Raw genomic sequence first — 21,879 nt, 5'->3', positions numbered from 1 at the left:
GACTCACTATACCTTCATACTTCATGGGATTGGCAGTAAACTAAATTGCGCCAGTGACAGTTATGTTTAGCAAGCTGTTTTAGACCATACTTGGCATGAATGACAGTATAAGAGCAATAAACTCTGCCAGGTTGTGCCTTTCAAAAACGACACTATAATATCTGACGTTTCGCACCATCTGAAAAAAAGGAACTTGAAAAAAAGATTTGAATCCGAAAAAAAGAGTGAAAGTTGAAAATAGAAAATCTGTTAGTGAAAACTTTTTCAAAGTTCAATATCAAAACTTTATTTTTCAGTTTCAAATCTTATTTTCTAATGAATAATACATATGAACTGGATTTAGCTCCATACACATCCCCTCTCCACCCTGGACCCAGTCCCTCCAGGGAGCCACCACTAGGTGCTGCGCATGCGCCAACAGCTCCTCCGCTGCAGCGAAAGGGTTAACATAATCCCTAGTTGGGTGAATGGGCGGAGAATCCAACCGGGACGCGAACCGGACACACCGAAAAGACAACGCTCCAATGTGGAAGAAGAAAACCTCTGCTGGAGTCACTTATTGATCTATAATTCTGCATATTGTTTTGGGTGTTTTCGCACCCTGCAGAGATTTATTTCTTCATTCCTTTTTGTGTGTGTCTCCGCGTCGGCGCCGAGGGGTGCCATGAAGTCGACAGAGAAGTTGTGGAGTTGGTGTCGGCTATGGGAGGAGAAGTAGTCGGGACGTGGAAGGCTGTCGAGGCGTCCGAGCAGAGGAGCCGGAGGAGCGGGTCGACGGGGCCGCGCGCACCCGCCTGCACACTTTAAGAACAAAACCGCGCACAACGATGCCTGGAGGAGCGCAGCGCGCCGCTGCGGTTTGCGCACATCGGCGGGACTAGAACCCAATGAGCGGTCTGGTCTGGCGGAGCAGTGAACCGGTGTCTGCTGCGGAATAGAGACGCGGATCTGGGGATTTGACCGGCGCGTCGGCAGAAACACGCCGGGTGTCGGCATGCGGAGCCCCGGGACGCTGGCGTGGAGAGCCGCTCTGTGCTGCGTGCTGCTGGAGAGCGTGCTGCTGCCCGCGGGAGGTAGGACGTTACAGGCTCTTTATCATCTGCTAGCACACTGCTGGTTGTTGTTTTTTTGCACAAGTGTTTGGTGCACACACACACACACGCACACACACACGCACACACGCACACACACACGAGGAGTGTAGAGCTTCTGTAAACTGGAGCCACATGGAGATGAGAGAATCAACATTTGGTTGTTTTGTTTACTGGCAGTGATACAGTAGAGAGCTGGCTCTGACTTATTTATATATATATATATATATATATATATATATATATATATATATATATATATATATATATATAATCTCATAACACCCTCCTTTTTCAAAATAAAGGAACTGTATGATGTAAGACATATTTAGATATACCACAAACACAGTTTACAAGTATAAAAACACTGAGTCAGCATTGTGTACACGCACAGTGGCTGACCAGAAAAATAAGAACCACCCCTGTAATAATAATAATAATAATGCAAACTTCCTCGGTGAATATTATACTTTATACTTGCATTGATAGATAGATGTATACTTTATTCATCACTTTATTTATCCCCAAGGGGAAATTGTCACAGTAGCAAGCAAGGTTACATAGAACAGATTAGCAGAGCGTATTAATTTAGGAAATTAAACAATAAAGAAAGTGCAAAGTATATGAAGTGTCAGATCCGTCTCTTTCTGGCTGTGTTTATGCGTATTGATCCTTATTGATCTGCATGTGTGTGTTGCGAGCTGTCATGACGGCGTGTCCACTCATTTAAAGCTAAATAGAAATACTAAAATATCCTGTAATGTAGTGCACCTGAATGCAACACGGACTACAGCTCGCATTACCACTTAGCTGAGCAAACACCTCTGTCACACCGCCAACAAAAAGTACATCAATTACTTCCACAAAGTGAGCATTAGATGGGGTTACTTCTTATTGCATTAACGTTATAGAGAGACATCAGTGGTTGTGTTTTCCCAGTTCAGTCTCAGCACTTCTCCCGTCCCTCCGCAGGTCTTAACATGTGCATGAGTGGCAGCGCTACGTCCTGTGAAGAATGCCTCCTGATTCACCCCAGATGCGCCTGGTGCGCACAAGAGGTACGACTCACCTGCTGCACGGTTCAGGTTTATTTACCGTGCAGTGAGCGGTTCACACAGAGGGGGACGTTATATTTCAACAAGGGCTGCAGCTAGAGATTACTTTGAATGTTGATTATCTTCCCGATTTAGTTGTTTGGTCCATTGTGTGTTAGATAGTGGTGAACAAGTGTCTCTCAAAGCCCAGGAAGACGTCCTCAGATGTCTTGTTTTGTCCACAACTCCAAGATATTCAGTTTACTTTCACAGAGGTGGAAAGAAAGAACATATTCATAGTTTAGAAGCTGGAATGAGACGATTTAAACTTAAGGACTCAAACCGATTCATCGTTGACATCTCCATGTTTTCCGTAACGCCCGGTGTGTGTGTGTGTGTGTGTGTGTGTGTGTGTGTGTGTGTGTGTGTGTGTGTGTGTGTGTGTGTGTGTGTGTGTGTGTGTGTGTGTGTGTGTGTGTGTGTGTGTGTGTGTGTGTGTGTGTGTGTGTGTTGCTTTTCCCTCCTTCAGGAGTTTGGTAGGGGGCGGAGTCTGACGTCACGGTGCGACTTCAGCCCAAACCTGCAGAAGAGGGGCTGCGATGCGCGGCTCATCGAGTTCCCCACCAGCAGCATCTCGGTGCTGCAGAACATGCCCCTGAGCTCCAAAGGGTCCGGGTCCACCCAGTACGACGTCGTCCAGATCATGCCGCAGAAGATCTCCGTCAGCCTGCGGCCAGGTAAATAAATAACACTGCCGTTCAAAGGTTTGGGGTCACCTCACACTTTGATTCGTCTGTCCATAACACTTTTTTCCAGTCTTCCTCTGTCCAATGTCTGTGTTCTTTTGCCCATATCAATCTTTTCTTTTTTATTGGCCAGTCTCAGATATGGCTTTTTCTTTGCCACTCTGCCTAGAAGGCCAGCATCCCGGAGTCGCCTCTTCACTGTAGACGTTGACACTGGCGTTTTGCGGGTACCATTTATAGAAGCTGCCAGTTGAGGACCTGTGAGGCGTCTATTTCTCAAACTAGAGACTCTAATATACTCGTCTTCTTACTGAGTTGTGCACCGGGGCCTCCCACTGCTCTTTCTACTCTGGTTAGAGCCCGTTAATGCTGTTCTCTGAAGGGAGTAGTACACACCGTTGTAGGACATTTTCAGTTCCTTCATTTCTAAGAACAATAACAGACTGGAGAGTTTCACATGAATTTTCTCTTTTTCTGGCCACTCAGAGTATAATGGAACCCACAATGTGATGCTCCAGATACTCAACTAGCTCAAAGGAAGGCCAGTTTTATAGCTTCTCTCACCAGCATCACTGTTTAAGCTGTGCTAACATAATTGCACAAGGGTTTTCTAATCATCCATTAGTCTTCTATGCGATGAGCAAACACAATGCACCATTAGAACACTGAGTGATAGCTGCTGGAAATGGGCCTCTATACACCTCTGTAGATATTTCATTAAAAACCAGACGATTCCACCTAGAATAGTCACTTACCACATTAACAATGTATAGTGTATTTCTGATTAATTTAATGTTATCTTCATTGGAAAAAAACAGTGCTTTTCTTTGAAAAATAAGGGCATTTCTAAGTGACCCCAAACTTTTGAACGGTGTATACACATACATATACGCGGTGTAGATAACCATGCGCGAGAGAGGATAGAGTTAAATAATACAAATATTCCTTCCCCGACTGAAGTGTTTTTGCGAGTGACGGATTCTTCCCCCCGTTCCTCCAGGAGACCAGACGTGGTTTGGGCTGCAGGTGCGGCAGGTGGAGGACTACCCGGTGGATCTGTACTACCTGATGGACCTCTCCCTTTCCATGAAAGACGACCTGGACACCATCCGTAACTTGGGCACCAAGCTGGCGCTGGAGATGGGGAAGCTCACCAGCAACTTCCGGCTGGGCTTCGGCTCCTTCGTGGACAAGAACATGCCCCCCTTCTCCTACACGGCGCCCAAGTATCAGGAGAATCCATGCAATGGGTGGGTAGCCACGGCTAATGGATATGTTGGTATTAAAGGTTTATCAGCCCAGTTCAAATGTAGCTCGACCAACGTTAAAAAGACTGCATGTGAGATGAGATGGAACATTATTCATCCAGAAGGAAATGATTGTGCCTGAGATTGATCAAAGATTGCAGCACAAGAATGAGAAAAAAACAATTGTGTATGTAAACATAGAATCAGAATCAGAACTGTTTATTGCCAAGGAATTTTAGTTGGTGAAAGGTGCATGACAAATAACATGGATGTTAAAAATATAAAGATATTCAAATTTACAATAAAAATATGGTGAACAAATAACAGTGCTTTAAAACAAGTGCATTATCAAAGTGGCAAGTGTATTTATTTATTTTTATAAGAAAAGAGGTGCATGAGTGTCAGTCAGTGGGGTTTATTATGAACCCAACGTATATGAACAATATCGTAATAATTATTAAGTTCTAGGATGTGATGCTGACACCAGTGTAGAATAGCAATAAGAGTGAGGTTAATATAATAAATACAAATCAATTAGAATAGAAAAAGTAAAGCCGAACAACAGATGACTAAAAACAACAGTAAAAATAAAACATCAACAAGAAGTATTACTACCAGTACCGAGTAGAAAAGTAATACTCTGCATGGCATTGGGAGTAATGTTACTGGAGCTTGAGCTGCTCTCCCACAGTGGAGGAAAAGAAGAGTCCTGAAATAATAATTTCCCCTGAACCCACGCGTTCTATTTTCTGCCCACTCGTGAATCATGTATGATCAGATGTTCTGCAGTTTGCAAGGAGGACAGATGTATTTCCACGTTGGATGAGGCAGGAAGGTTGTTGATGAGTGCAGCAGGCTGAAGGGGAGCAGAGCAGATCCATGGTTAGAAAGCTGTGGCACAGCACGTTTTGCCCCGGAGGTGAGACCACAATGCACTGCACCAACCAGGCGCCTGCCATCGCGCATCACTTCCCATCTAGGTTACGGCTTTGGTCAGGCGCACACATGCGCGTGTGTGTGTGTGTGTGTGTGTGTGTGTGTGTGTGTGTGTGTGTGTGTGTGTGTGAGTGTGAGTCAGTCAGTCACACGCGAAATATTAAAAGGGATAGATGACAGCGTTTTGACCTGTGAGCAACCCAGCTTGATTCTGCCGCTGCTCATCCTGACAGGAGCCCGCTCCTCATTTAAAGCCATTATCGGAGCAAAAGGAACAGTCTAAAATAATACTCAGCTCCATCATGTTTCTGTGAATAAATGCAGGAGACCAATACAGATTAAAATGAACCTTTTTGCTGCTTAGCGTGACGCTGCCCTCCTCCCACAGATTCAAACTCTTCCCCAACTGTGTCCCCACCTTCGGTTTCCGCCACATCCTCTCGCTGACGGACAAAGTGGACCGCTTCAACGAGGAGGTGCAGAAGCAGATGGTGTCTCGCAACCGGGACGCGCCGGAGGGCGGATTCGACGCCATCCTGCAGGCCGCCGTTTGTAAGGTGACCAGCGGCTCCCATTCTTCTGTTTCTCTCTTTCGCTGCGTTGAGTGACGGCACACATTGGGTTCAGGCGGGAGGGGGGAAGCCGCCGTGCAGCTACCGAGATGCCCTCCTCCCTCCTTCCCCGTGACAAGCGTCTGGCCTATTTGCTTGTTGATTAAAAGCACCGGGGGGGACAGACAGGAAGTGCAGTCTGGTGCAGCTGGTTAAACATGAGGACGAGTCACTGGCCGGGCCGGTCTCATCCCTGCTTTCCCCTCCCAACTTAATTGTTTTCTGCAGGAAGAGAATGACTCCTGCCTTGTAATTTACTCGCCCTGCACTATTTCAAACGCTGCCTGGTTAGCGAGGCCTGGACGGGTCTGTCCGAGGGCCGGGCGGGTCCTCGTGTTCTCTACATAGAGTGCAGGGCCGGTGAGCGAATGAATGGGAATGAAATGGTTGCATTGTGTCTAAAAGTGAGAGTTTAAAAAAAAATTGAAATAGGAGAAAAGCTGATGAGCTGTCATTATGTTGTTATTGTTTAAATCCAGATTGAAGACTTTTCTGTTGCCTTTAATTGAACCAGATTCAAGGATATTAATCAATTTCTGCATCGCACTAAAACTGCACTGCAATTTTAATTCTATTTTTTGATTTTTGACTTTTTTTTTTTAATGTTTTAAAACGAATGTTCTTAATTGTTTTTAAATTGGGTTTTCTTCTGCATTGTGTTTTAGTGGTTTTATGTTTAAGCACTTTGAATCGCCTTGTTGAAATGTGCTCTACAAATACACTTAACTTATAAATCTTGCCTTTTAAAATAAGTTTAGCTTAAACTCGATTTAAAGATGAGAAACGGGTTATAGTCGGGGTCGCCTTCGTAGTCCTTTTACACAACGTGGAGCCTGAGTGTTTGTCTTCTTCTGATAATTGTCGTTGATTTGTTCGTTGAATCTAATGTATAATAATGTTTGTCTACTGAAAAAACAAGAGCCAGTCAGTTCTGCCTTAATACATTTTATTTGGCATCATTTATAAAGCGCTTAACAGGAAACGGTAAATAAGATCTGGAACATTTATTTACACAGAAAAAAGAGAAACACTTCAACACACATACTTTCTCCATGAGTTGATATCAGTTGGTTTTATGCAACATAATTGCTTTGCTCAATAACAGGAAATGTGTGTGTGTGTGTGTGTGTGTGTGAAGCTCAACATTCTCACTCAGCAGTATTTTCTTTTTAACTAAACATTGCTGTATTTTCTCTTGAACCCGCGGCTCCATTGTTTACTCTACCGGCCACATAAAGAACACAAATGTTGTGTCACGCATTAGTCAGCACTCCCGTGGAACGCTGGCGTTGCCGTGGCCTGTTGTTTCCTTTTGATAACGGCCAGCAGCAGAACACTCTGGCTGTTGTAGCGCGCCCACAGTTTTTGTGTTTGTTCTCAACTTTGTGGAAAGTGATAATGAGTTTTTATTAAAATTACGATGCCCGCAAAACTCAGAATATAAAGCCACGTACGAATGTGTTGTGTTTTTTAATGCATCATCAGCTAACAGTAGTTGAATTGCCTCCTTAATCCTGCTAACAAACCAAATCAGAGCGACAGGATTAGATTCTACAGGATGCAAAAAAACAACTACACCCCATCTTCTGTTCCCAGGAGGAGATCGGATGGAGGAAAGAGGCCTACCACCTGCTGGTGTTCGCCACGGACGACGTGCCGCACCTGGCCCTGGACGGCCGGCTGGGAGGCCTCGTCCAGCCGCACGATGGCCGCTGTCACCTCGACAAAAACAACGAGTACAGCGCCTCCACCAAGATGGTGAGAGCAGCCGCCGCTTTGTGTCCAAGTTATCGGGCTTGTGAACGTGCAACAGAGGGTACAAAAAAGAGGAGCAGTGTTCTGAATTAGCAACTATTGTTACGTTTTGAAATGTCAGCGGAGTTATTTTATATCTTATGGCAGACGGTGGAAACGCACTGGAACACACATTCCCATCTTTCAATCAACCTCTGTGGATGGACGTCGTAATATCCAGTGTTTACCCAAAGAATGGCTAATGGTTTAAGTAAAATTAGGCGTCAACTTGAGTTGGAACACATGCACATTAATAGCAACAGCTGTTATAACATATAATGTTTAGAACATAGCTATTATTATTCTTTTTTATTGGTATTAGGCATCAATCAGACATCTACAAATGCTCTTCAGAAAATTGACCTCCCCGATGATGCTCATACTAGACATGTACGTGTAGGACAAGGGGTGAAAAACAGAACAATCAACAAAAAGAAAAACAATGTATAACTAAGGAGCGATCTGATCTCATTCATTGATCCATGAAAACTAAATCAGGTCTATGGGATGCCACGTATGCAACCCTTTTTTTCCCAATATCCCCATTTTTTTTTTTCCAGTTTGTGGTTGACGGATGCGGTTATCTTCTCCATGTTGTAAATGTAGCTATAACATAGCTATTATGTAGCATTATAATATACAACGTGTATAACATAGCTATGATAACGTACAGGGGTACAGGAAGGTAAACTTCTCTCTCTGGCCCACATGTTCAACCGATCTCTTCCAACAGACTCAAATAAGGTTTTACTCATGATACGTTGTCATGTGTCATAGAGGACTAATGCTGTAATAACAATTAATCCATATCATGTGGATGGCACTGTGCTCTAGTTTAATAGTAACTAATACTATCTCCGCCAGGGGAATCACGCGTGCGTGGGCGGGTCCATTTCTTCTTGGTTGCCCAGTTGTGGCTGCATGCGGCCCCTCTCGTGGGTTGGGATGACTCACTCTTTCTCCAAACACCTTTTTATGACGTGTTTTACACGGTCTTATACAACGACTCCTCGCTAACGGCTCTCCGCCGGCCCCCCGACCGGTATGGGCCGCTGGCGGTAACACAGCCGGGTTACTCTTCGTTGTCCCAGTGAGGGATAACAGTTTGCTCACTTTTATTGTTTTAATGGAGTGTTTGGTTAACAGCAAAGATAACTACCGGTGTGTACACACACACACACACACACACACACACACTGCTGTAGCTCGTCGCTAAGCAGGCTGGCGGCTTAGTGAGTTTAATTTAGTTTCAGGCAGGATTTTGAGCGATGGCCTGCGTACTTTACCGCTTGTTTTTGAGTTTGAATGAAGCGTGCTTTACAAAGTTTAGGGGTTAGCCAGGTGTGGGTGTTCTCCTTCAGGCACACAATGATTGTTGTAGACACTTGGCGGAGATCTGCACACTTCTGCTTTTAAGTTTCCATTAGTTTTCCACTAAAAGCTGACTTTACCGTCATTCGTCTTTGCCTTAATTAAGTTGCAATGACTTCTCTTTTCCGTTGGTGGGACGCGTTGCTGTTTTTGGGTACGAGTTTTGGATTGGTAATTGATACAAGTCACTGAGGTTTGTTTTTTTCCCCATCATCTGAAATGAAAATGTCAGTAGGAACTGAATTTCCTCCAATGAAAACAACCACATTTCAACATCACGGTCATTTCTCAGACTCTCCCTTTTTGATGCTAAAATATGATATCGTGTTCGAGAAAGAAACCTCCTCGTCCTCTACTCTGGTGGGGTCTACAAACGTAAACACAACTCTGGGGTCAAAGGGCACCGACATCCGTCAGCCGGCTTCCTGACTGTATCTCTCCATCTTTGTTCACAGGACTACCCCTCTCTGGCTCTTCTGGGGGAGAAGCTGGCTGAAAACAACATCTTCCTCATCTTCGCGGTCACAAAGCGGCTGTACGTTATTTACAAGGTACTTTGTTTGTTTATTTACCTTTTTTATTGTTCACCCTCTGAACCCCGAGTGGGTTTTATTTGCTCTTGTTGCATTTTCTTTTATATTTAACATCTCAATGGAAATGGAAATGGCACTATCATGGTTAAAAGTAGAGAAAACTCAAATATAAACTATAGGTGCAATTTTGTTATATCATAATTGTATTATATAAACCTGAGGATCGCAGAATTTTATTTTTTTATACAGGATCTGGTTTGTGCAACAGGTTTATTTTTTATGGAATATTTCCATGATGGATGATTTTGATGAAATATCACAAGTTTAAACTTCAATTTTGTGACGTTCGTCGCATTATTCAGAAATTTCAAAATCCAACAATAACTTGCAATCTATCAAACCTGCGGCACATGCATACTTCTCCAGTCCATCATATATTTAGGTAACGAATCCTCTCTCTTTATTTCTGCCCTTACAAAGAATTTCACAGCCCTCATCCCTGGAACTACAGTGGAAATCCTGGACCAGGACTCTAAGAATGTAATTCAGCTGATCATCGCAGCTTACAATGTGAGTAGAGAAGCTGTGCTGCTGTGCGTCTGGGCTTCCTGTTTGTGAGTTGAGAGAGTAAAGTAACGACACAGAAGAAGGATTAGAGGAGGGGGAGGGAAAGGGAGGAACATTCTTAAAAGTCTTCCCACTGCTGTGTCATTGTTAATGAGCCCCCAGATGACATGGGTGGGTGCACACAAGCTGGATTTGTCATTTTTGGGGAGAGGATGCGGCGCTGAAGTGGTTTTAACGGCTGCCTTTGTCGCGAATGAGATTTGCTTTAAACGAGATAGAAGGGATTGGTTGACAGAGAAGTGAGCAACGATTAGTCAAATGAAGAACAAGATGCGGGGGTGTGAGAGAAAGTAGATGGATTAAGCATTGATAGATTCATTCACAAATGAATAAATGATGCCAATAATTGTGCAACGCAGCCCTGCAGAGGCAAGAATAGCATCAATTGAGTTGAATCTTGACCAAAGAAATAAATGCATTTTTATGATCATCTTGTTTCGCAACAGAAGAAAGGTGCATAGTAATCTGTTGTATCCTGACTACAAAGATGTAGACATCAGCGCCAATTCACCAACAAGATGTGAAAGGTTGTTGTCTGGGCCTTTGATTGGCTGTAAGATATGACTTGGGTTAAGTTTTACGAGTCACGTCATTCTCTAGGATCTCCTACCTCTCTCTGTCTAAATTATAACAGAGTTTCTCCACAAAGAATAACACAAAAGCACCACTTTAAATATCCTGTTTGCCAGATATGTTCTCATAAGCGTCACATTTGCCATTCGGCATTAAAAAAATGTATAAAAGAAGACTAATCCACCGACGAAATCTGAGTCCACTGAATCCACTAATCCTCATTGAGGGTGCAGCCTTTTTTTTATATAATCTGGTTTTGCAGAGAACTGAGCCGCATGCAGTCAACCGTTCCCTCGTGGGCGGACACATTTCTTCCGTCGGGAGGAACGCCGTCTGTGTCGTCCCGTTTGCAGCAAACTCTGTGCGACAGAAACTTGTGTCAAGCGCAGACTCGCCGCGCGTGGGAGTGCGCTTGAATCGAGCGCTTTGACTCGACGTCCTTATTAACATTCCAGCTGCCACATTGTAGTCCGCCGCTAGCTGGGCCCTGCGGCGCCGTGCGAGCGCCTCGTCCCTCTGACTGTGTTCAGGGTCAGATAACGTGTAAAACGGTTGGAGAGCCGGAGCAAATCAGGGCGTGCTCATCCTTGTCCTTGGCACAGATGCGTTGCAGTGAATGCGGAGCGAAGCGGCCGCAGATCGGCTCAGATCCACACGCATCCGACCTGCCTCCCCGCTCGCGGTTTTAGTCCGATTAACTGTAAAAATGTGCCGAACCGAGGCAACGCATTCCGACATGTTTCACTCTTCCAGGCCCGAGAAGATGAACTGAGGCGGTTTTATTATGAGCGTCTGCGTGGAAGGCCTCATGTTATGAGAAAAAGCCTGGAGGAGAATTGTTTTCCCCCTGTCATCTGTTTTTTTTTGTTAGTTTTTTTTAAACCCTGAGTCACTAACGTGTCCCAACAATCTCGGCGTTCTCCTCCAGAACATCCGCTCCAAAGTGGAGCTGTCGGTGTGGGATCACCCGGAGGACATCGGCCTGTCCTTCACCGCCACCTGCCAGGACGGGCAGCCGCTGCCGGGCCTCAGGAAGTGCTCCGACCTGAAGATTGGAGACACGGTGAGTAACTGTCCACGCTCCCCCTCCCCACCCCACCTCACGCTCTCAAAGTGTGGAAAAGTATCGCTGTGGCCGAGACCCACGGAAAGGAGTAAAGCAATGCACCGCTGGGGACGATGGCTGCAGCAAAACGTATTTAGACACCTGAAGAAAATCCGTATCACCTTAACTGTACAGTATATTCAGATTGTTTTTTGCCGACGGGGAACTGAAGACGTTGTCTTTGCTCTCTTTAAAGCCACTCAAACACAAATGTTACGCCTCAGAACACAGGAGATGCAGGTCTACCTTGTTTTGTGTTATTGCGTGACTTAAAAGGTAAAAAGGTGTGAAAATATTCTTAATACAGCGTGCACAAGCTGATAAGGATTCTTTTTTTTTAGGTAGGTGTTAAATGCATTTTGCTGCTGCAGTTACGTTGCTTTGCTCCCCTGCTAACACTTAGCAGGGGAGCTTCCATTGCTCCCATTGTTATCCTGACGACACACAGCTTTACATCAAAGCTGCCCCAAACCTCTCTGCAGCCATGTCATGTGTCTATTATTATTATTATTATTATTATTATTATTATTATTATTATTATTGTCAGCTATTACATTCTTATTTTTTTTATTTTTATGGGTTGCTTCATCTATGTTTTAATCGGTTTTATTTGTTTTTACTATATGTGTGGCACTCTGGGATTCTTTGAAGGAAGAGTGCGATAAAAATGAAATGCATTATTATTATTATTAACACTTCCGAACTATCCCTTTAAGGTCACGATTTAAGTTTAAAACCGTGACGTCATTTTTACTCAATGGCCTCCTGGGAGCAGTGGCCTGTCGGACGCTTTCAGTTTGAACTGTTTGACCTCCGGGCTGCTCAGGCGACAGCAAAGACTTTTTATATGCGACTAATGAGGCTGTTGTATCTTCATAACTCCGCCTCTAGTATTATCAGTGCATACAAATACATCGACGCCTTTTCGATTAAGGCGTTTTCTTCAACTAACAAAGTACTAGTTTGTATTCGTGAAATATAAAAATGATCGAGAAACACAGGATGGAAAAAGTCCCCGACTTGTTCTGCCAGAGTTCAAATTACTGTTCAGCACATTCGGAGCAACATTTTTTTTTTTTTTTTTTTGCTAAATTGAGGGTGCATGGAAATCATCGTTTGAGATTTTAAAAACAAGCATTTGAGAGTTTGCAGTTGAAAGTAATGACTCGGTAATGAAAAACATGTTTGCACTTATCACCGTAACAATTCATTCTTTACACTTGGTGCTCGCTTTGCATGCATTCCTGGTACGTTGTTCACCATGTTTACAGCTGCAGACAAAAAAAGTGTGTGTGCGTGAATTCCATCGCTTGCAGCGTGTTTTTAAAGGATCTGAGTGGTTGAGTTAATGGGTTTCGGGAAGTGATGAGTGGTAATTGTATGAGAGGAAACAATTTTCTCCGTGGCTTTCAATTTTTTTCAGATTCATGTTAATGTTCTGCGTGCATGCCGAGATGTTTTGCTATAGATCTGATCTCCATTATGCGGGCCGTAGATATGAGAATAAATGACTTGTTGCTGCAGAGGTCGACCGGCTCTGAGGGTGCAGCCACCGGTCGCTGTATTTTATTTATAGAGGTATATCTATATATATATTTGTGCTTTGGAAAGCTATACTTCTTCTTAGGGCCTGGTCAATCCACAACATGACTCATCAAACTTATTAATGTCACTGCTGCAGTTGTTTGCACCGTTAGCGCTGATGGCGCTGTTAGCTGCAAGCCGCCGGCTCGGCCGTCTTCATGTTGAGTGTCCTTTTTTCCATTGATGCATTTAGAAAATACATAATGTTACAATGTGACATGCGCTAAAAGATATAAAAAGATTCATGCTAAAATAGATTGTAGATGATGTTGTGCAGCCCTTTATCTTCCTGCGCCGCTCAAAGTGCTTTTAATCATCGCAGTCGATGACTAAAGAAAGCGAGCTGTGACTTGGCAGTCTTGGGAAAACACTGCGTGACCTTTGGATCCTCTTAAAGGGGAGTTCCTGTCTGGCTAAATCACACAGAGGTGGAGATAGAGGGGGTTTATATTCCCCCTGACTGAAACTAAATAGACATTGTTGGCACCGGTGATGAAAATGAAACGCAGTTATGAAAGTCACATTGACTGACTGGGTTTCTGTCGGCCTTACCTGAATGTTCCTGTTCTTCCTGTGGGTGTTTCTCTCCCCTTCCTAATCATTAACTCGTTGGTAAATTGCAGTTTAACTGCTTTATGAGGCTCGTCTGCTAAATCTGAACGGAGGAGAGGTTTTCTTTGGCAGAGACTCCTCATTCCTCAAGAATACTTGAGCTGGATTCGATCAGCAGCTGCGGGAGAAGCTTCAGCTCTCGCTGTCCTCAGGCTGCGTTCGACCCCGGCCGACCTTTTAGCCTCACAACCGTCAACAACGTGGACCGAGTCGACCACTCCTGCCATCATTTCCCCTGACTCGTGGAAACCGTCTCGTGTTGTGGTGTCTGGAAGACCTTCAAGCTCATGGTCCTCGAACTCGACTTTCCGGTTCTGCTCGCTGATCCCCTGCAGCAACTTGCACGCATCAACATGCACGGACTGTTTTTTTTTTTTTATTAGCGCTCCGGTTTCAATCGCTCAGCTTGTGTTGTTGCCAAGCGTAGATGCCGGCCAAGGAGGTAGCGAGGGCAGCGCAGGAGAGCCGGCAAGAATCTGAACTAAAGAGGCCAGAGCTCGTTTTTAACCAAGGTTCAGGATCAGATCCAAACATGTAAACGGCCTCGCTGCCGACCAATCCGTGTCTTGAATTACAATTTCTGGAGCTGATTCTTCTCTCCGAAGGGACTCGCATCAGTTTGCCAATTTGGTTTCCAACTCCTTTTCTCTTTTTCCTTTCACGACAATAAAGTGATGCCGCAGCTATCAACCGTTCCGTCTTACCTCATAATTACTGCACTCTTCATGTTGCATGGAATTGGCTTTTAATTAAAAACAACCTCTGCCGGGTTGCATGCACTCATAGTGGGGAAATGTTGAAGTGGCATGGGAATAATAATACGTTGAATGTTTGAAAGCGGCTGTATTCGCCGTGAGCCCGGATGCTGTCGCTCTGAACAAAGGTCAGCTGACGCAGGACGATGGCACATCCTAATGAGGCTCAGGCCTCTCTGGTGGTCACTTTATATTCCACACAGGCCTCAATTAGGATCTGTATTGGGTCCCGGATCTATTGAAAATGCTAGCGAGGGGCAGCTTCATACATGCTGTCACACAGTGAGCTTCAGCGCGGTGGAATTGTTCCCCTGACATTTCCCCTCGTGCTTTTCTCTGGGAACGGGGCGGCGGAGGAGCGGAGGGTGATCGAGGCGCTGAAAGGGTCGAGGGTCTCATGTCTTTTATCCTCGGGAGTGAAAGGACGGGGAGGGAGATGGAGGGCAGCGGCTGCCAAACGTCCCCGGTGCCAGTCACTGTGTCCGTGGGAGCCCCGATGCTGCATCTCAATGACCCCCCCCCTAAAAAAAAAAAAAAAGAAGCTGTGAAACTGCAGGCAGAAACTGGCAGGAGGAAGAAATGTGAGCTGGAGTGTCTGACCGCTAAATAAGCCTCATGCATATGGATGAGACCACGTCTGAGCTAACGTACCACAGGTTTATTTTTTGGGGGGGGGGGGTTAGAAAAAAAAATCCAAACAAAATGTTTTGTTTGATCTTCCTTTTCGTTTTTTTTTTTTTATCCACGGTAATTGAATTTCTGGCAGTCGTACGAATCCAGTCATCTGGAAATATTTCGTTTATTTTTTCCCCCGTGAGGAAAATCTTCTCCAGATTTAAATTTCCAACGTTTCTATTGGAGTTAACGCCGTTATCGACCATGTGTATGTCCCATCTACACCTCCGTACAACTCACCGTTGCCTTGTATCAAGAAAATAAGTCATATTTTTTGCCCAAAAAGAATATTAATCTTGTCAAGCATGTTTTGATTAGAAAAATTATCTAATTTTAGGAAAGTATGCCTTACTTTTTCTTGATTTTTGGCTTATTTTAAGAAATCTCTTCAAGCAAAAGTTTTTTTTTTGCTTTGATATAGGATGATTTGATTGAATATAAGAATGTTTTGCTTCTTTCTAGAAGGGCTGTTTTTGCAGTGCATCTTATTCCCTGACTGTACATCATACAATTACATTACTGCATTTTCTCAATGAATTCAGTCTCACCGTATCAACTCCTTGCTCTTTCCTCACTACTACTACTACTTCCTCCCTGGTCTTTTCCTCCACAGCCTCCTACTCGTCCTTACCGGCCACATGATTGGGTGAGCTGGCCTCCTCGCGACTCCCATTTACAGCAAATCTAATTGCGTCCTTCGTTAACTTGTTAAGCTTCCCGCGCTGAAGTGGAAGGGGAATCCAGGGGAACATGTGACATCAGTACGCTGGACTGAAACGCTCCATTTTCATTCCCCTGACGCCGGAACTGCTCATTAGTACTGATGAGCGTTCTTCTCAAATAATCAGAAATATGTGCACAAACTATCGGTGCATTCAGGGTGTTTAGTCTTTACATTTAAGATTCATCAAATTGCTAGAGACCTGTGATGAAATCAAACAAGGTTGAGTGTGTATTGTCTGTTCCAGTCACTTCAAACAGCCTGTGACAATGGAGATTGTTCCCGGCTTCCATTATTGACACCTTTTTAGTCTTTTCATTGGTCCAGTTCCAGCAGAGTCACACCCAGAAGCTGTGTTTATCCAACGCATTGGGCCGTGCACGGGTTGTGACACATCTGATCTGGAGACGCCCTTCATCCAGGAGGTCACCTCTACGCTCCTGCCAAGAACGGCAGGTGCTGCAGGGTGGGGTGTTTTGCTTTCTGTGTGGCCTTCAGTCCATCTTCTGAAGGTCAGGCGCTTCTAGTCGGAGCTTCACAGCGGAGACCATCTCCTCCCCCTTCTGCAAGCGTTTTGATCTCTGAAGCAAAATAAATGCTCTCTTTGTTACGTTGAAAAGTGTCACACAGACTCACGATCAGTGTTTTATCTGGGCTCCGATGAGTCAATTATGCACAAATCCGCAGGCGCACGGTGTAAAAAGCAGCCGGGATCGGGTTTCTCTTCTCCTCGAGACTTCCTTCCTCGGAGCAATCAAACGGGCGTCGGTCTTGTGTCGCGTCCCACTTCACCAGCTGCACACTGTAAACTCCTCTCTGGTGTAAACGTGACAACACGGGGTCATGTGTAGTTCACTGCTCTCATGAAACCACGTATAAAACGCAACTCCTTTTATCCCTCACCCATCTGAACTTGCCGTGCACCCTCCTCCTCTTCCTCCTCCTCCTCCTCTTCCCACAAACAGGAAGTCACTCATCTCTTCTCCCATCAGCGCGTCGGTATTTGCTTTCTTTCTAATCGCGCCCAATCGTTTGTAGGTGTCGTTCAACGTGAGCGTGGAGGCGAGGAGCTGCCCTCCCCGCGGCGCCGACCGGAGCTTCACCATCAAGCCGGTGGGCTTCAAGGACCGGCTGGAGGTGACGGTGGACTATCGGTGTGACTGCGGCTGCAGCCGGACAGCGCAGAGCAACAGCAGCATCTGCAGCTCCATAGGTAGCTCGTCTACACTTTCCCACTTCATTACTGGTTTTAATGGAGATGCATAAAAGGACAGCACTTAAGAAATGGCGTCTGTCCATTTTGAGTATTGGAAAAAAACATTCTGCTGTTTACATTTTGTTATTTTACATATGCTGATTTTGTCAAATTCACTCAAATGTCCAATAAGATAAAAAAATGAAGTGAGTTTTGTCGTGGTTGTACATTTCAACATGACTGGTTGGCAGAGACAGACAACTGGGAGGTGGTCTATTTATTTTCTTATTTATGTAAGCTTTGTTTCTCTTGTTGTAAACTGCTGACATCAACATCTTCTTGCAGCAGGAAATGCAACAATTTCAAAATCAGCTCCTGTAAACAAAAACAAAAAAAATAACTATAACCAGAAACATGAGCGTTGTTAATCACACGGGACGGAGAAGTGCTGCTGTTCAGCTTCCTGGAGGTTGAAACCTTCAAGAAGCTGAACACCTCAATCAGCGAAGTCAGACCTGGTGTTTTGACTACTTTTACCCCATGAATTGGCTACTTTCTTTGGCATGATTATGGAGAGGCCGTCTCCCTTGTGGTCATCGTAGTTGAGATAATGATGGCCCTAAAAACTCAAATTATACTCCGACCATAATGAGCCATACTTTGAGCTTTGTATTGAGATATTTGAAACACAGATAGGGATCCGTTATCATCAAAACATTCAATTATTTCTGTGCACATTTCAGATGACGTGAGTGTGTTTAAATTACTAACTGGGGAAGTCAAAACAGCTGGAAATGATCACGTTTATAACACTATAATCCAACTGGACGCATCTCAGATTTAGGAAGGACTTCTCTCTTGCCTCCTGCAGGTACTTATAACTGCGGGTCCTGTCACTGCGAGCCGGGCTACCTGGGCGCCCGCTGCGAGTGCCAGGAGGGCGAGGCCAGCAGCATGTACCTCAGCGCCTGCCGGGAAGCCGAGGGCAAGCAGATCTGCAGCGGGCGAGGGGAGTGCAGCTGCAACCAGTGTCTGTGCTACGAGTCCGAGTTCGGCAAGATCTACGGCGGCTACTGCGAGTGTGACGACTTCTCCTGCGCCCGGCACAAAGGCATCCTCTGCTCAGGTAGGACTGTCACAGAGCAAAGCCATGGTGGTTACCAGGAGGAGTGACGTGGAAACGCGTATACGCCTCCGGTAGTGGCAGCGACCTGTCAATCACAGTAAGCCCCGCCTTAAAGCGTCCCCTGCTTTATGGTCTGTTTGACTCTAAAAGACCATCATTTACTAAATGAACATCATGTTGTATTGAAGAAGACTTGGAACTAGAGATTGAGACATAAACTCATGTTTACAATGTTTACTGAGGGAATAAATCAAGAGAAGTAGTCATTTATATAGACTTCTATACAACCAGAGGAGTCGCCCCCTGGTGGTCAGGAGAGAGAATGCAGCTTTAACACAAGAAGCATAGACTTCTATACAACCAGAGGAGGCGCCCCCTAGTGGTCAGGAGAGAGAATGCAGCTTTAACACAAGAAGCATAGACTTCTATACAACCAGAGGAGTTGCCCCCTGGTGGTCAGGAGAGAGAATGCAGCTTCAACACATGAAGCATATACTTCTATACAACCAGAGGAGCCGCCCCCTGGTGGTCAGGAGAGAGAATGCAGCTTTAACACATGAAGCATAGACTTCTATACAACCAGAGGAGCAGCCCCCTGGTGGTCAGGAGAGAGAATGCAGCTTTAAGACACTTCTGTGTTAAAGGAGACGTTGGTGCGTTTGCTTTATGGCCCATTGATGTGTACGACTGATGGAATTACCGTAAAGGGAAGAAATGGTATCAGAGCGTCTCCAAACATCGCACATGTGTTGTCTGCATTTCCACTGAAGCCGAGTTGTCCTGTGTGTGTGTGTGTGTGTGTGTGTGTGTGTGTGTGTGTGTGTTTTTTTAAATCCCGCTGCTGTGCTCGCAGGGAGCCGGTGGTTTGAACTCCAGCTGTTGAGGGACCGCACCTCCTCGCCTATTGAACCTAACGAGAACACAAGCTGACATCAAACGACGCCGCGGCCTCTTTTTTTTTTAGATCTGCAGCTCGTCGTGGGTCATAATTAACAATGCTGCACATCCACGGTGCCGAGTCACCTTCCCTAACCCGGCCTGGGCGCGTCCCACGTGGTTTGACTCCACTCCTCACCCAAAACTCCCGGCTTTTATATATTTTTTGGGAACGAGCTGAGACGGTCACCTGCAGCGCTGCTGGCTCCGCTCCCAGAGGAAGCTCGGAGCAGCAGCTGCGATAGCAGTTGTTCAGATGTTCAGCTGGTTTGTTGTTTCGCGTCGGCCTCAGAGGGCTTGTTCTCGGCGTGATGCAGGAAATGATTCGAGGACCTGAGAGAGGTGGAGGGGACGTCTTACTTTGCTCTTGTTTATTTGTGAAGAAATGCATGAGCTTTCTTTCGAGCCTTTAATTATCCCCGTCCCGAAGCATAAATATACTCCGATAATCAGCGGTTCATGCGCCGATGCCAACTGAAAAGTCCTCTTCCCCTCACTGAGCTTTCACTCTGAAGCCCCAAAGAGGGCCCCGCCGTGAAGAGCCAGGTTTGGCTCAGTGGATGTTGTGTTCCCGGAACATCGGGTCCAAGACTCTGCGTTCTGGTGCGGGACCTCCTGGATGCAAGAGTGGAGCGGAGCAGGGGGGGGGGGGTGTGTGCGCCCACTGGCTCATCCCCAAGCCACCGGCTCGTCCTGTGAAACCACAGAGAGCGCTTTGTGACAGTTGGGGCCGGCTTTGGCGCGATCCCGTAACACAATGCCGGCCTCTATTTATCTGAACCCAGTAAAAAAACTGAAACTGAAGTCCTTTTTTTTTTTTTTCTCTCCGTTAAGTCAGCGGCGAGGCACGGCGAGCGCCGCACGGCACGCAAGAATGGCCGTTTGTTTGTGCCGATGGTCCACAAGCAGTCATTAAATGTTAACAGTCCACTACCTCCTGCCGCTCCTCCTCCTCTCCCAGCGTGGCGCCGTAATGAGCTCCTAATGATACCAAACGCAGCGCCTCCTCCACACTTTTTGCTCCTCTCTGAATATCTCAGTTAATTCTTGCGGCAGTGCGTCTCTCTGTGGAAGACGCGCTGTGAAATCCTATCTGTGCCCGTTGGTTTCTAAAAGGTCTATTTCCAGCCCCTGAGCAAGCGAAAAATATCTCGTAAAGAGCAGCCGGCATCCATTTTTTATTTGTAGTTTTTGCTATCAGCCTGAGACTCTGAACCGCTCCTTAGAGAGATGAGGGCCGGTATCAGTCGTGATGTTTCTGAAGGTACTCCTGCGGTACGGAGAATACAAACCTCTGAGCTTAAAACAATCAATACAGTGTCATACTTTGTGTTTCTCAGTACTTCCCTTTCACTTCTCTGGCAGTTAAACGCTTTCCCAACATGTGACATCTGAGATTGAAATATTGGTGTGTGGGTGGGTCATGTTGCCGTGTCGACAATGTTTTCCCTAAATAATCTCGTCTTCATCTTATCTTCTTACTCTCAGTTCATGTCAACAGTTTGCCGTTGTTTATGCTTTTCAGTGAAATGTGGTTTCTCTGATATTGTCATTCTGTCAGCGCTTTGAGCTCCTCTGTTATCTCCTCTTCCTCCTCCTCCTCCTCCTCCTCCTCCGTACTGTATTTGTCTCGTCTCTCCACAAAGGATGACATTGAATTTGAAGCAAAGCCAGAGACCTGGCCACATGTAATAGGTCTTCTAAATCAAATAATGTAGTTTGACCTCATCTTTTATCACATGCTCTTAATCAGTGTATTGACTTTGTTCAGATTCTCGTCTGTGTTGGATGACGGGATTAACCGTTTAATTCCTGGTTTCCTCACCATGAGGACGACTCTCTCTCGACACGTGTGGTGTGTGTGTGTGTGTGTGTGTGTGTGTGTGTGTGTGTGTGTGTGTGTCTGTAGACGATGCGTGAAGTTCACGCTGTATTGGCGCGTCGGATCAGTGTTGGAGAGACGTGTTAGTATCCTGAACCACTGAGTCTTGAGAGAAGGAGAAAGGTGCCTCTTGAAGCCTTCATATCGCTGTAACATGTCACACTGAGGTCGGTAGCTGCAGGAAGCCGGGAGGAGGATGTGCTTTTATCTGGGGTCAGGTGACCTGTGTTGGACGACTGTCTGTCTCCGAATGTCCCGGTAATCTTATCCTCCGTATCCACCCGGCCATCTGTCTTTGTGTTTATGTCTGTTTCTGTCTCTTCGTCGGGGGAATGACGTGCAGACGCACGGACACTGTCACGGTTTGGTTATCGGAGTCATGAAGCACCCGCTTCAAACCCCTGTGACGCTGCTGCGGGTCAGCGTGGGGATTTACTCCCAGAATTATCTTGTGTTTATGTTTCTCCTGCTCATAGAAGGACGAATCACGAGCCTGACGATATATTTACAGACGGATATCATTCGCTATCACTGGCAAATGTTTTATTGTTGCATTTTGGACATTTTACAGATAAACTGACTGATTAAATGTTCCTCAGGACTTTCGTTCCACATCCAGAATGTAAGGTCATCTGCAACAATATTTGTAGAACAATATCAACAGATTTTCCTTTATTCTGATCTCACTGTCGGCCTTAAACCTCCTGCGTTTGCAAGCCGGGCTT

General features: G+C 45.4%; 1 protein-coding gene across 2 annotated transcripts in view; it reads left to right on the top strand.

Moving 5' to 3' along the window:
• Positions 1-794: 794 nt before the first annotated feature.
• Positions 795-21,879, top strand: part of itgb5 (integrin, beta 5) — a 38,791-nt gene continuing 17,706 nt past the window's right edge. For both annotated transcript variants that reach the window (XM_079230678.1, XM_079230679.1), the window contains exons 1-11: positions 795-1,073; positions 2,064-2,149; positions 2,655-2,862; positions 3,872-4,121; positions 5,443-5,611; positions 7,262-7,423; positions 9,286-9,381; positions 9,844-9,933; positions 11,492-11,626; positions 17,054-17,228; positions 18,082-18,336. In XM_079230678.1, coding sequence (XP_079086804.1) covers positions 995-1,073; positions 2,064-2,149; positions 2,655-2,862; positions 3,872-4,121; positions 5,443-5,611; positions 7,262-7,423; positions 9,286-9,381; positions 9,844-9,933; positions 11,492-11,626; positions 17,054-17,228; positions 18,082-18,336 — 1,705 coding nt within the window. In that variant the 5' untranslated portion in view covers positions 795-994. The remainder of the gene's footprint in view (positions 1,074-2,063; positions 2,150-2,654; positions 2,863-3,871; positions 4,122-5,442; positions 5,612-7,261; positions 7,424-9,285; positions 9,382-9,843; positions 9,934-11,491; positions 11,627-17,053; positions 17,229-18,081; positions 18,337-21,879) is intronic.

The sequence above is a fragment of the Taurulus bubalis genome (genome assembly GCF_910589615.1).
Source record: "Taurulus bubalis genome assembly, chromosome: 15".
Lineage (NCBI taxonomy): Eukaryota > Metazoa > Chordata > Actinopteri > Perciformes > Cottidae > Taurulus > Taurulus bubalis.
The sequence above is the reverse complement of the archived record's forward strand: the minus strand, read 5'-3'. Positions and strand labels throughout refer to the sequence as shown.